This window comes from Perna viridis, chromosome 7 (assembly GCF_037379345.1).
Source record: "Perna viridis isolate PV_CMFRI_1.1 ecotype Kerala chromosome 7, ASM3737934v1, whole genome shotgun sequence".
Taxonomy (NCBI): Eukaryota; Metazoa; Mollusca; class Bivalvia; order Mytilida; family Mytilidae; genus Perna; species Perna viridis.
In genome coordinates, this window is record NC_142451.1 from 3,205,715 (window position 1) to 3,219,394 (window position 13,680).

Genomic DNA, 13,680 nt, shown 5'->3' on the forward strand with positions numbered 1-13,680 from the left:
CATACACAACAAAGAACATTAAGTAACTATAATAATACATACAAAGTAACAAAAGCAAATGAGCCTCCACCAAAGTATTGTTGTTCAAAGAGTTTCTGTTCAATGTTCTTAGCAATTTCAAGAAAATCAACATACTGACATTTTTGCTTAACTTTTGGGCTGTGAATAAAGGGTATTAACACAGTTACCGAATAGATAAATTCTAGACTCGAAAGGAATAGTAAAAAAAGGTCAATATAACAAATGGCAGAATCAAGGCAAAAACCTGAAAAATTGGATACAAGAGCAGGGATCCCGACTTACTTTAGACATTCCCGCTGGAAAAGTGGTTTAAACCAGCTCGATTACAGTTAATTGTTTCCGGTATTTTGTATCCACAGGCAGCATAAAAATGCCACTAGATAAAGTTGGTAAAGTCAGTAGTCAAAACAGTACAGATGACTTATTGGTGGTATGAAAATCCATCGTATGTGCTTTTTTGGGGGTCAACAAACAGAATATTATATTCATGTTAGATATATTTTTTTACTTCGTTACTTTCGCAATATTGGTATCTCTGGTGTAAACAATATTTGTTTTTCTAGATAGGGTAAGTTCTTCTACCATCAACTAATCAATAAAAACCACCTTTAAAAATATACTCAGACGACAACATTTATTTCTAATAAATATGTAAGTAATCTGAAAATGGAATTGTAATATATATCTCCCTTTTCTTCATAAATATACAAAACAAATATAAAATAAGAGGCTCCCAGGAGCCTGAATCGTTCACCTGGTTGAATTTTGCCTTTCAAAGGCAATAAATTTAACAAGAAGTTGTCCGACAATTTTGACTCAAGAAGACTTTGGTAGGACTTATCACAAGGATCATTTTAGAAATTGAAAGTTTCTATCTATCTATCATAGATTTAAAAAAAGTGGCTGAAAACTGCATCAAAAAAGCCGTCATTTTCCCCTTTCAGGGCAATAACTCTTACAAGTCATCTAACAACTTTATCCCTGAAGACTTGTAGACCTAATAATAAGGATCATATCAGCCACTGAAAAAAATTAGCTTAAAAATACCGGTTTTTGAGATATAAGCGAAAAACTACATTCTTACACAGGCAAATGTGCACACACACGAGAATCATATGGTTTGCATCATATGATTATCATATAAATCGAGCACCATATGATAATCATATGATTCGCTTTACATAATGATAATCATGTGTTTTTCACAAACATATGACTGTCATATGTTTTCAAGCCAAAATTAACATAATTGTGAGAATCATATGATAATCATATGACTATCACATGTTAGATATCATATGATTTTCATATGATTACCAAATGATTATCATGATTCGAGCACCATATGATTATCATATGTGGCACATTTTGCTGTGTACCCCTATGTTCTACTTTTAGTAACAGACAGCCATGTTTTTTGACGGATCAAAAATCCCAAGACCAGTTCTATGCAGGATACCCCAAGAAACATTCATACTAAGTTTGGTTCCAATTGGTCAAATAGTGTAAAAGGAGAAGATTTTTGAAAGAAATAGCATTAAAAAATAGCAAAAAACGTACATAAAGGGCAATACCTCCAACATGCTCAATGGACTTAATCGAAAATTTGACAACAAATAGATCTCATCATGCTTTTATCCAGTCAGAATTAGACTTAACTTGAGGGTTTTGGAGATATAAGCGAAAAATTGCTGTCTGAACCCTATACTCTAAGTTTTATATCGGCGGCCGTTTTTCGACAGATCAAACATCCCCACATCAGTTCTATGCAGAATACCCAAAGAAACATTCATACCAAGTTTGGTTCCAATTGGTCAAACAGTGTCAGGGGAGAGAAGTTTTTTTTTAAATTGTTAACGACGACGGATGATGACGGGCGCCAAATGATAGCAATATCTTTGAACTAGCACAGACTATCAGTCTTAAAACCACTCACAAGAAAATGGGTTACAGATAAGAAATAAAAACAATTATTTATAGCAAAATTAAAAGTGATATGAATTTTAATCAGACTTGATTCTTTGATCCTAAAGGCACACCATGAAAAACATATTGATCTCACTAACCAATTATCTATATTAACTTTTAAGAGTGTCTATAACTTTATAAAACTCAGTTTGTAAATTAAGGAATTTCGGATCATTTCCTAGACCATAAACTGACAAATCATGTTAGATACGCCATGCCAACTGCATTTTTTACATCAGAAAATGCCATTTGTCCACCATAACCTGGATGGCCATATATATCTTCACCCTAGAGCAATGAAAAAAGGATCAAAATATGACTGATGATTTGACAACTAATTGTTTTCATGATAGTGTCCTATTAGTTTTTGATGCAATGGTCACATATTTATATGGACAGCAGATTTCACTTTTTTCCATTTCCTTAAGATACAGGAGCTGCCCACCCTTCCAGAGCATTAAAGCTCATCACCGGTTTCAAATTGATCGGCGTTGCTCATAGCTATGTTAATGTTCGTTTGTGTTGTGTGACATAATTATTCTTTTTTGTCTGCTGTTACATTTTGTTTTCCCGGGTTGTTTTGTTCACTACAGTAATCCTACTTATTATATAGATAGCAATGATTTATGGAATGTTCCCAGTGTAAAAAAAATCGATCATTCACACTGTGCAGTAAATTCGGTAATTTCATTCTCGCACTTTCTCCCGCCAAAACTTCTCAACACGAATATCAATCCGCTCTTCACAAAATATAAGATTCATATTGAAAATGGCAATGAATAATGGAGTAAATCTACATGTATAAAATAAATAGGATAATCCATTGGTTATCGTGAATAACAAAAATATGATCACTCGTGCCAAGAACGCATAAAGATTTAACTCCTGCGAGGAACAAGTTCCGCACACTCGTTAAATCTAGGCGTTCTTCGGCACTCGTGATCATATTTTGGTTATTCACACTTTCCAATATTATTATTTTGTTCCCGAGTCGTTTTATTCACTACAGTAATCCTACTTATTGTGTTCCCGTGTCGTTTTGTTCACTACAGTAATACTACTTTTTTGTGTTTTCGGGTTGTTTTGTTCACTACAGTATGCCTACTTTACTTTTATAAATAATGAAAAAAAAATGTTGATCACTGGAAAGAATAACTGATCTCAGGTATATTAAAGTTATTCAACACGACAGGCCTTCCCAGAATTAATTCTTTTGAAATAAATACTATTCATGTGTATATCAAACTTGGTAATTATGACTGGTAGTACTTACTTTAACGTTACTTTGTTCAATAAGTCCCCGTCCTAGGACATTGTATTCACCCAGGTCTAAATTATATCCCCTTGTAACGATGGTAAACAGTTGTTCTACTGTATGTTTAGACATTAATTGTTTACCATTATCACTTCCACCATTGGCTAAGATACTGTAGAGTTTAGCCAATGATCTAGCGTTACCGTGGCCATTAAAGGAAGAAAGTGGTAAGCATCTTCTAGCCGGGTCGTTAGTTATCTGTAAAATACAACATTTTATCTTTTTTTCCTATTTGAATTTACCTTGTATGAGTGAAGGAGTATAGGATTTCGTTCTCTTACAAAACACGAAAGTATGCTTCCAAAATCAGAGAAAGAGGCATTTGTTTTGGGCTTGTTTTTAGTTTTTTTTTCTTGTTTCCGTAAGTAACATGCAATTTTTGTAATTTTTATGCTGATAGAAGTTAGGGTTTTTAATTGTCTCTAAGAGTGTTACAATATTAGAACTTAAATTTTATATGTATTGGCTTTTCTATTAGATTGCTGTTCGATACTCAAAACTTTTGAACAGTTGGAACTTATTACGGAATAGCAGAAGCATCAGACATAAACTCAGAAAGATTGACACCTCACGACAAAAGACACGAAAGTCAAACTATAAGAGAAGATAATTTAGCTTAAGTTTATGTGATGATGTTGATTCTCATTTCCCCTATTTATTGGCAGAATTATGTTTCATTATAAATGAACAATTTCATTATCATTTTACTCAATATGTTTTAAATTTTCATCACAGAAGATCCGGAGCTTGATCATAAGACTAACCCTTGCTAAATGTACAATGATCATGATAAAGTGTTTAATTAAATTTATTTAATAGTAATTTATTTATCATAATGAGATCGCAACCATGATCAGGAATACACAACTTACTGCTTCTTTTAAAACTTTTGTTCCTTTTGTAGCAATACCATCAGGATATCTAAGGAAAATCCATAACCGCTTCCACATAGATGGTGTCATCAATATCTTCATAACATATTTAGTAACACTAACCAATTCAAATCTAGCAGATCGATATACTAAACACTTTGGCAAACCAATGTGGAGATCAAGATCTAAAACGAAGTATCAATTCACAGTTGGTCAGTACTAGCACTGTTAATATTGTTTTTATCATTTTTTGTTTTTATTTTGCTTTTTTCCACTAATACTTCCGTCAGTTGATGCAAGTCTGCAAGGATCCCTAACCCAAAACTTTAAGATAAAAGGAAAAAGTTTTATATCTTGAGCTACTACCAGAAATCGATAAAGCGTAACCGTCTCGAACTAGCTCTAGGACAAACGCGATGACTTCGAATTCCCTATTGTCATATTTGCATGATTCATCACTAGACTCAAGTGTTGTTGACTTTTTATACAGCGCTTACTTTCTAATAAAAAAGTCTTTTGGCGCTATGTTATCTTATGATTTATAAATCATATATTCATCACTTCACAAGTTCTCAACAAATATGGGTATCTCCACCATGAGTACATTTTCAATTCATTTGTAATACATTTTCCTGTCCCGATTTTAGCGGGAAGGGGTGGGAGCCTCTAAGAATGAAATGTTGCCTGTTCACAAATCCATACTTTAACATATAGAGTAGATGTTTTATTTATTTCGTTTTTGTTTTTTTTATTTTCTCAGAATTATGATCTTAAGATCTATATCTTAGACCGTGGTAACTCTTGGTATATTATACGCTCCCAAAGGGATCGTTTATGGTTGTATTATGAACTTGGTTCTGCACTCATGGCAAGAAAAAGAATCAATATCCGAAACGAAAACGAAACAATTTGATAAAATGAATCAAATCGTAATAAAAACATAATTAAATGATACAATTCGAAATATAATGAAGTGAAACTAAATTGAATAAAAGAAATCTTTTAACAAGTTTCGCAAATGTTAAGAACCATATTGTTTACCAGTGCCGGACAATTCGACCTGAAGACATTTCGGACCATGTCAACCAATAATTCCTTAAGAATGTCGAACACTTCGCCAATAGACATATCAGACCATGACAATTAGTTAAATGCTTTAGGACATATATCATTACAAAACTGACCAGATTTGAAGGTTATAAGTATAATATATCAAATCAGTGATGACAAAAATGATCAAAGATATTAATGTTTCTTCAGGAGCGTTAAAAGTTTTCACCTTCATCACATTATACAAAGGAATAAGTACCAAAAGGCTCTGCAATTTCTTCCCTAAATATGTCATCCACACGTCTTTTCTTAGGATCTGCCAACGACAAAAGCTGGTCTACATAAAACCCGAATGTAATCCCGTGATAAGCAAACCCTGTTCCTGAAATAAACATCACCAAACTATATCTTATAATTTGAACTGTAATTATGCCAATGGAGTAATTTCATATAAAGGATACCACAGACAATGTAAGGTCAGCCTCATATCTTGACCTACACTTAGAAATCGACGGTAAAGGGAAACTATTGACCAAACTTTACGACAAACGTGATGACTTTTCATTCAGAATTGTCAACTTCCCTTTCATCTGTGGCAACATCCCTGCAGCACCTGCGTATGGAGTGTTCATATCACAACTCATACGTTATGCCAGAGCTTGCCGAAACTAGGCAGACTTTTTGTATCGCGCTAGAACTCTAACAAATAGGCTTTTGAAACAGGGTTATGTTGCTACAAGATTGAAGTCATCACTACATAAGTTTTATGGTCGTCATCATGAACTCGTGGATCGTTATGGTGTATCCATCTGCACCATGAAAACTGATTTATTCAACGGGTCATAGCTGGTGTATACATCTGCACCATAAAAAGTGATTTATTCAACGGGTCAGTTTTCCTTTCCTCGTTTGTCTACCCCGGACTTGACTTTTGAGCAACTGGGCGGGTGTTTCTAGAAAAGCAGAGGACGCTTGCCCTACCGGTGCACCTGGTCCATGTTCCCAGTTTTTAGTGGAGTCCGAGTTGCTCATTTGCTTTTGTTACTTTGTATATATTATTTTAGTTACTTTATGTTCTTGTTGTGTGTGTCTGTTTTCCGTGTCTGGTCTTTGTCCCTGGATTGCATTCTTTTGATTACCGCTATAATCTTGGTTCCCTTGATTACTCTTAAAACTAGAGATAATCTAACCGATCCCCTCAGAAAAGTTCGAAACCATGAATAAAATGATTATTGAATTATTGGCAGCTATATTGATAGGTTTGCTTTAATTACTCCATTAAATGAGGACATAGGGAAACTTTGCCGGTATTAGTTTTACAAAAAATACGAACAATGCTATACTTGGGCATTTAAAGCTGTTTTAGCTGCCAAATTTGTTCAGTTTTAATTCTACTGAATTTTGCTGATTCAATGAAATAAGTTTGTAGTAATGCAATTGAAGCAACAAATGGGGATAATACCTACAGAATATTGTGAAAACAACGTTTTTTTTAATCAAAGAAGATCGATAGCTCTAATATAATTATTTTTCGCCATTACTTCCGAAGATTGCCAACAGGACAGTTACCTAGGTTAAAAATATTTTCACCTTGGTTAAAAATAGCAATAACTGATGCATAGGCCAGCACATGTCTCGTTTCATTTCATTTCATCTTTTTCTTGATTAACCACTTTCGCTTTGCAATCAGAAATTATTTTTAAAGAATCGACCCTAACAGCACATGCGCGGATTAAGGTTACCAGAAGTTACATGTATACAAATTTTATCTAGGTCGACTTTTTGTCTTGCAAGGCAATATATGTATCGACACAAATTTCATGTACAAATGCGTTTTATTTGTGATTATCAAATGAAATTGTACTGTAAAAGTACAATTTAGTAGAAATAATTCAAAGTTAAGGCATATTTCAAAAGAAACAAAAAAATAGGAAAATGACAGCTAAAGCAGCTTTAAATACGAACCGATTATATACTTTGCAGATTGCGAACACCGGGAAAATAGGAATTACATGTATAACATGAAATTCAAAAACAGTAAGAACTGTCCTTTGACAAAATAATATTAATCGATTATTGAAACTAAAAAATGACATTATATTTATAACATTTTAACCAAATAACACAAAACAGAGACAATCTACATACAGAACAGAATAAAATATAATTACATATAAAAACAGCAGATAAGTATTAGTATGTATAGTTTGAGATTTTAGGAATACCTGGTGGCCATTTTGGACGTTCCTTCGCTAAAATATTTCTTAGTTTAGATGGATTATCTTCAATGTCATAAATAGTTAACTTCTTATCCAAATAAGCCAGTCCAGCCTACAAGAATAAGTACAGCATACCAATAAATTTCAATTGGAGAACTTTCAAAATAGAGTGGCCATGAACTTTAAAGGTGCTAATTTCTCATTAAAGAGGATGGAAAAAATTACCATTGAAAAATACATAAAACAAACAGTATATAATATGATTTCACTAATACATGTACATTTTCAAAAACCAATATATTTAAAAACAAGCCTTGTAAAATAAAGTGTGCATTAGACTATTGATAACCTCATTGTATGCTTGGACTTCAAATAAAACCGTCAAGATTTTTAAAACCATTAATCAGGGCTTCTCAAACAAAAAATGCGACTCAGGGGTTCATGATAAGGCTTGTACTTCGTAATAAATTTGACAATACATAAACTGTGAACTTTGATCTTCGCATGGAAGTATGTGCAAACATGTACATGCATGTTGTCACAACATTTATGTCTTATGATGTTTAACTGTGCGCTCGGCTGATGCTTGAAAAGCAATATCCTCTGCAATGGTGGATCGACACTGTAAAAAGGGGGTGCCAGCCGGGGTTCCTCAGAAAAGGGTGTGTGTGCTAGGATATTATTTACTATTTTTGTCAATTTCACACATGAAAATGACAAATTTTCCAATAAAAAGGGGGAAGTCAATCTCGTGCACCCCCTCTGGATCCGCCGCTGCTCTGCACGGATTATACTGAACTATTTGATAAAAACAAACAAGATTTCTTGTAAAAATTCTAACGCAAAAATAAGTAAGAAGTTCAGACGCAATAAAAACTTCTAAGATTTTTACCTCTCAAAAAGACTCCAGTTTAAGTAGCCGTAAGAATAGGACACAATGGTAATAGTTGTTACAGAATATTAGTGCAAAGGAAACATCATTGTCCAGGCCAGGGGCGGATCAAGAATATTAAAAACAAAGAGAGCTAGAGGCCCTGACCAAGACGTTTAAAAACAGGGTATACAATTGCTATATTTACTGTCTATAAGTTGTTACAAACTTTCTTTCTTTTTGCGGCGTAAACATACATGTACAGAGCAGTTGTAGTAAGTGGTTTGTGCATTGAATTGTATGCTACTTCTGTTGTCATATTTTGACAAGGTAGACATTTACAATGTCATAGTTTTAATTTTCGGGCAGCTAATCATGTCTGTCTGCTTCGCGCAAAGAATGAATAAGTGAGCCACTTTACAGTTCACTCAAATTCTGATTTGTTATATTCTAAATACCAATAAGAATTAAACTGAATATGGGATCACAATTGTAAAAACATCTTCGCCACCCTAGGGTTACGGTCTTGCAAACTCCCTTTACGCAATGGGAGGGGCAGGACCGTAACCCTTGCCTAACGGAGATGCGTGTAAAATATAGGAATCGGAAATAAGCCACTCATAATTTGGAAACTTTTTTTCCATCGGTCTATATGAAAGTAAAGGCCGATTTTATTTGAAATAATCCATTTACAAAAAAATCTTTGTAACGTTCTCTTTTTCATCCTCACATACTAGATGACTCTTAAGCAATGTCAGAGTTTCCCTCCTTCGTTTAAACCGGAATGACATCATTTATATAAGAACAGATCGACGGGCGAAAAAGAAAAAAACAGAAAAGCGTTAAAATTAATATCGTAGCAATGAACCTGGTCCAAACCCCAGTTTTTGGCTTGCTAGTTAATTCTTCAAATTTATATATGTTATTCTTATGACTATTTTGGTATTTTTGGTGCTTTATCTTGACTATGGATATCCTATTCTTCATTCCAATTTCCTGAAAACGAATCTTGTTGAGCGCTCGATTATTGAATAACAGAAACATTATGTCAACTTTTTATCTATCTGCTTAAAAAGCACTTAAAATCTTGATCATGCCAAAAAATAAATTACTTTGGATGATATTCATGCTTTTCTGTTGTACCAACAGTTCGGAAACAGAACAGGTTGTCCGGGAATTGATTTCGTATTTTACAATTTTAGTATAATTAGTAGCTAAAATATGTGAAAATTTGCAACTTAAAACTCATTCTGCAAAGCCCATGTTGCAGATCGAATCGAGAATGTGTTTATTTTACTTGTTATTCGGTAAAGAATATTTAGATATACACTGTAATATTCTACGGTGTCTTATTATCATTGAAAATACAATAAAATGCAACCAATTTTAGGGGAAACTTTGTTCTGTGATTTAATAGTCAGTTTTGTCGGAAAAAAAGTTCTTGTTCACATTTTTGAAATTGTATACATGTCATCTTTACATGTTACTTGTTTCCCACTACCTACAATGAACGATTCCACTTAAATTACTTATCAAAGTGTATTTGGGTCGATTGATCTTTGACCCCTCCTCTAATTAATGCAAAATAGCAGAAAACTTTACCGTTTTTCACTTTGATAAGTACGATATTCAAAAACTACTTTATTTATCTTTCCACTGACATATGATACAGCCGTATACCCTCTAGGCCCATTAAACTCGAAAACTAAAGCACTTTTTGATACCTGTCCGCAGCACTATATAGCGGTCGTGCTTTTCTGCGGATCAATAATTCCTATATCAGTTCTATGCAGAACATCCTAAGGTAAATTCATACCAAGTTTGGTTCAAATTGGTCCAGTAGTTTCAGAGGAGAATAGCTTTGAAAAATAGTTCACGACGACGACGTTGGGCCAGGTGAGCTAGATGTGGCAATTCAATTGAAATTCTTCACACAAAAACTTGAGAAGGGGATGCAAATAACTCATTGTTTCTCACTACAGATATAAAGCCGACCTGTAGGTCCATAGTTAAAACATTTTTTACAGAATACTGCTTATTATGATAGGATTTACCTGGTGGCTCAATAACATTTCAACAGTAACATTTTCCTTCCCACTGGATCCAAATTCTGGCCAGTAGTAGGACACTAACTCTTTATAATCTAAAACACCTCTGTAGACAAATAGAAATAGTTTGATTTAGTTGTTGTCTTATCAACATTATTTATAGACTTTGATATTCAGATTGTCAGGGTAGTGTATGTGCTTTTAATGTGTCATGACCTAAAGTATTCATTAAAAACAATTATGGTATACTTTACTTAAATCTTAAGTTATAATCAACAATTATGTGTAAAACACCACAGAAAGCAAAATCGTTTTTAACCAACAAAATTGATATAATAATGAAGGCTGCCATTTCAGGACCACTAATTTTTCCCCTCGGAAATATACACAACTAAAATCTTCTCTGCAAACCTCATGTATATTCTGAGAAGAAATTTTTTGTATAAGTTTAAACTTATATTAAATACATGAATGTTGAAGTCGGTATATGGACTCCGTGTCCAGTACAGTTTATTTTTATGTTTAACAAATCGGTAGTCAACTTACAAATCCACAAGTTTAGCAGCGAGAATAGCAGCAATGCCTTTAGTAGTAGAGAAGGCTGTGGCTAGGGTATCGTTTTTCCATCGCTGATGAGATTCCCGGTCGGCATATCCACCCCACAAATCTACCACCAACTTTCCCTTATAAAAGGCTGCGAAATTGCCACCTTTTTCTTTCCCACTTTCGACTTGCTTTCTGAAATTTTCAGGCTTAAATGTAACATACACTACCACACAAAAAGAAATAGTATAGCAGCAGCGAGTGTTATTCAAATATATTCAACACAGAGGGCTTTTTAAACCAATAATATAATGTCAATATAACAATAGTATCTACATGCAGCAAAGATGTTCGAATGTCAAAGAACAAACCTAGTAAAAATATACCAAAGTATACTAAAAAAAAACAGCAAAAGTGAATAAAAAACTGACATACAGAAAAATAATAATGAACGAGCAAATTGAATACCACTGGCGGCTTGGACCTGTCCGTATGATTTTCTGGAAACACTTACAAAGTTACTTATGGCCCGTAATAACCAGTAAAAATAAATTTACACCGCAAATAATGATAACAGAATGTTTATAGTATTAAAGTCAACAATTTATCGAAAATCACATAACAAATCGAAATACCAAGTCCATGTACATGTATTGTGTAAAAACCTTAACATTAATGTTAACTATCAATTCGAATATACAGTAACAGTCATATCATTTATTATCTTAGAAACAAATACAAAGAAAAGGAAAAATTGAGAGGAAAAACCACACTGCAAACATTAACCATAGACAGCATTAACCAAATATAAATCACTGACACACATGTATGTACATTAATTTAATTCTGCTGACTATTGCATTTATGTTATCATTCACTATATTTTAACAACCCAGTAATATACTCATAAATCTTTTTAAATTCATACTTCAAATAAGATTTGTAGTCTGCCCAACGGTTTTGTGTACTGACAAAAAAATCGTTGTTTGATGTGGTAGTGTCTACTGAGTAAAACCGTTGCATGGTGGGCTAGTGTCTACTGAGTAAAACCGTTGTTTGATGGGGTAGTGTCTACTGAGTAAAACCGTTGTTTGATGGGGTAGTATCTACTGAGTAAAACCGTTGCATGGTGGGCTAGTGTCTACTGAGTAAAATCGTTGTTTGATGGGGTAGTGTCTACTGAGTAAAACCGTTGTTTGATGGGGTAGTGTCTACTGAGTAAAACCGTTGTTTGATGGGGTAGTATCTACTGAGTAAAACCGTTGCATGGTGGGCTAGTGTCTACTGAGTAAAATCGTTGTTTGATGGGGTAGTGTCTACTGAGTAAAACCGTTGTTTGATGGGGTAGTATCTACTGAGTAAAACCGTTGCATGGTGGGCTAGTGTCTACTGAGTAAAATCGTTGTTTGATGGGGTAGTGTCTACTGAGTAAAACCGTTGTTTGATGGGGTAGTTTCTACTGAGTAAAACCGTTGTTTGATGGGGTAGTGTCTACTGAGTAAAACCGTTGCATGGTGGGGTAGTGTCTACAGAGTAAAATCGTTGTTTGATAGGGTAGTGTCTACTGAGTAAAACCGTTGTTTGATGGGGTAGTGTCTACTGAGTACAATCGTTGCATGGTGGGGTAGTGTCTACTGAGTAAAACCGTTGTTTGATGGGGTAGTGTCTACTGAGTAAAATCGTTGTTTGATGGGGTAGTTGTTTAATTCAAAATTAGCTTAAGCTTTCTACTTTTCCAGGTTACTTAGAGGAGTAAAAAATCATTAGTTCACAAAAGAACTGGTTTCTAAACTCACATGGCTGTCCACAAGAAAGCTAGAAACAAAATATACAACCAATACACATCAGACTTTACATAAGAAGGTGGCCGGGTTTGAACACCAAGTATAATTGGTGGTATATGTACAAGTAGGAGCGAGGGGTCGGAATGCGGCATGGAAATTAGAAGACACCGTTATTAAAAAACGGGGATTCATTTTCTTTTCCCAACAGATTCAGTGGGTTGAATATAATATGGCAGGAATAATGAAGTTACTTCCCATAATGTCAAAACGTTCAGGAGTACAAGTTTAAGTCAAGTTCATAAATATTCATATACACTGTAGTAAAATAAGTAATTAATGGAGATAAGATGATTCACTGAATTCAGAAAGGATTATGCATATAGATCATCACAGTAAAAAATAATCCCACTGTTAAAACAAAAAAAAATATGTCTAGTATCGAATCCCAAAAGGAATTTTTAATAGTCAAAACTCGTGTGACCAGCTGGCATACGATACACTGTCACAGTAGAAATGTCAAGATTTTATGTACTGTTTAGCCGTATAAAAATAACATCTACGTCTGCACAATTTGCGCTGCATGCCGTTAGGTGATAGATACACAATCAGCTGATAACGATAATGTAATGAAGACCTACCTAAAAACTTCTGCCACTGACCGAAATTCTGGCAAGAAAAATCCTTCGACCACTGGTGGGAGGTCCTCGTCAAATAAATTTCGAAAATAGTACAAACTTATGGCGATCAAAATGCAGAAAATAGTCCATTTACTATACAACATGTTTACTTTAAGGCAGTGTCAGTATTTAGGACGGTAAAATAATATATGACCAAAAACGGAGACAGCCAGATATCGACACGGATCAATTGTTTGCTTTTCCGATATATAGTTGTAGTTAATAAAATATGACCCAATGATAAATCAATTAGGACATTAACTATATGATAAAACATATATATCACTAGCAAAAATATCTTGATTTATTGTT

At 34.0% G+C, this 13,680-nt stretch overlaps 1 protein-coding gene across 1 annotated transcript; it reads right to left on the reverse strand.

Annotated features, from left to right (window-relative positions):
* Positions 1-628: 628 nt before the first annotated feature.
* On the reverse strand, positions 629-13,517 carry LOC148610981 (beta-lactamase domain-containing protein 2-like). The gene is given in 9 exon segments (XM_088590948.1): positions 629-2,190; positions 2,192-2,277; positions 3,263-3,502; positions 4,177-4,361; positions 5,486-5,608; positions 7,452-7,557; positions 10,371-10,470; positions 10,911-11,102; positions 13,330-13,517. Coding segments are annotated over 9 exon segments (1,266 nt in total). The 5' UTR covers positions 13,473-13,517; the 3' UTR covers positions 629-2,099.
* Between the last annotated feature and the right edge of the window lie 163 nt (positions 13,518-13,680).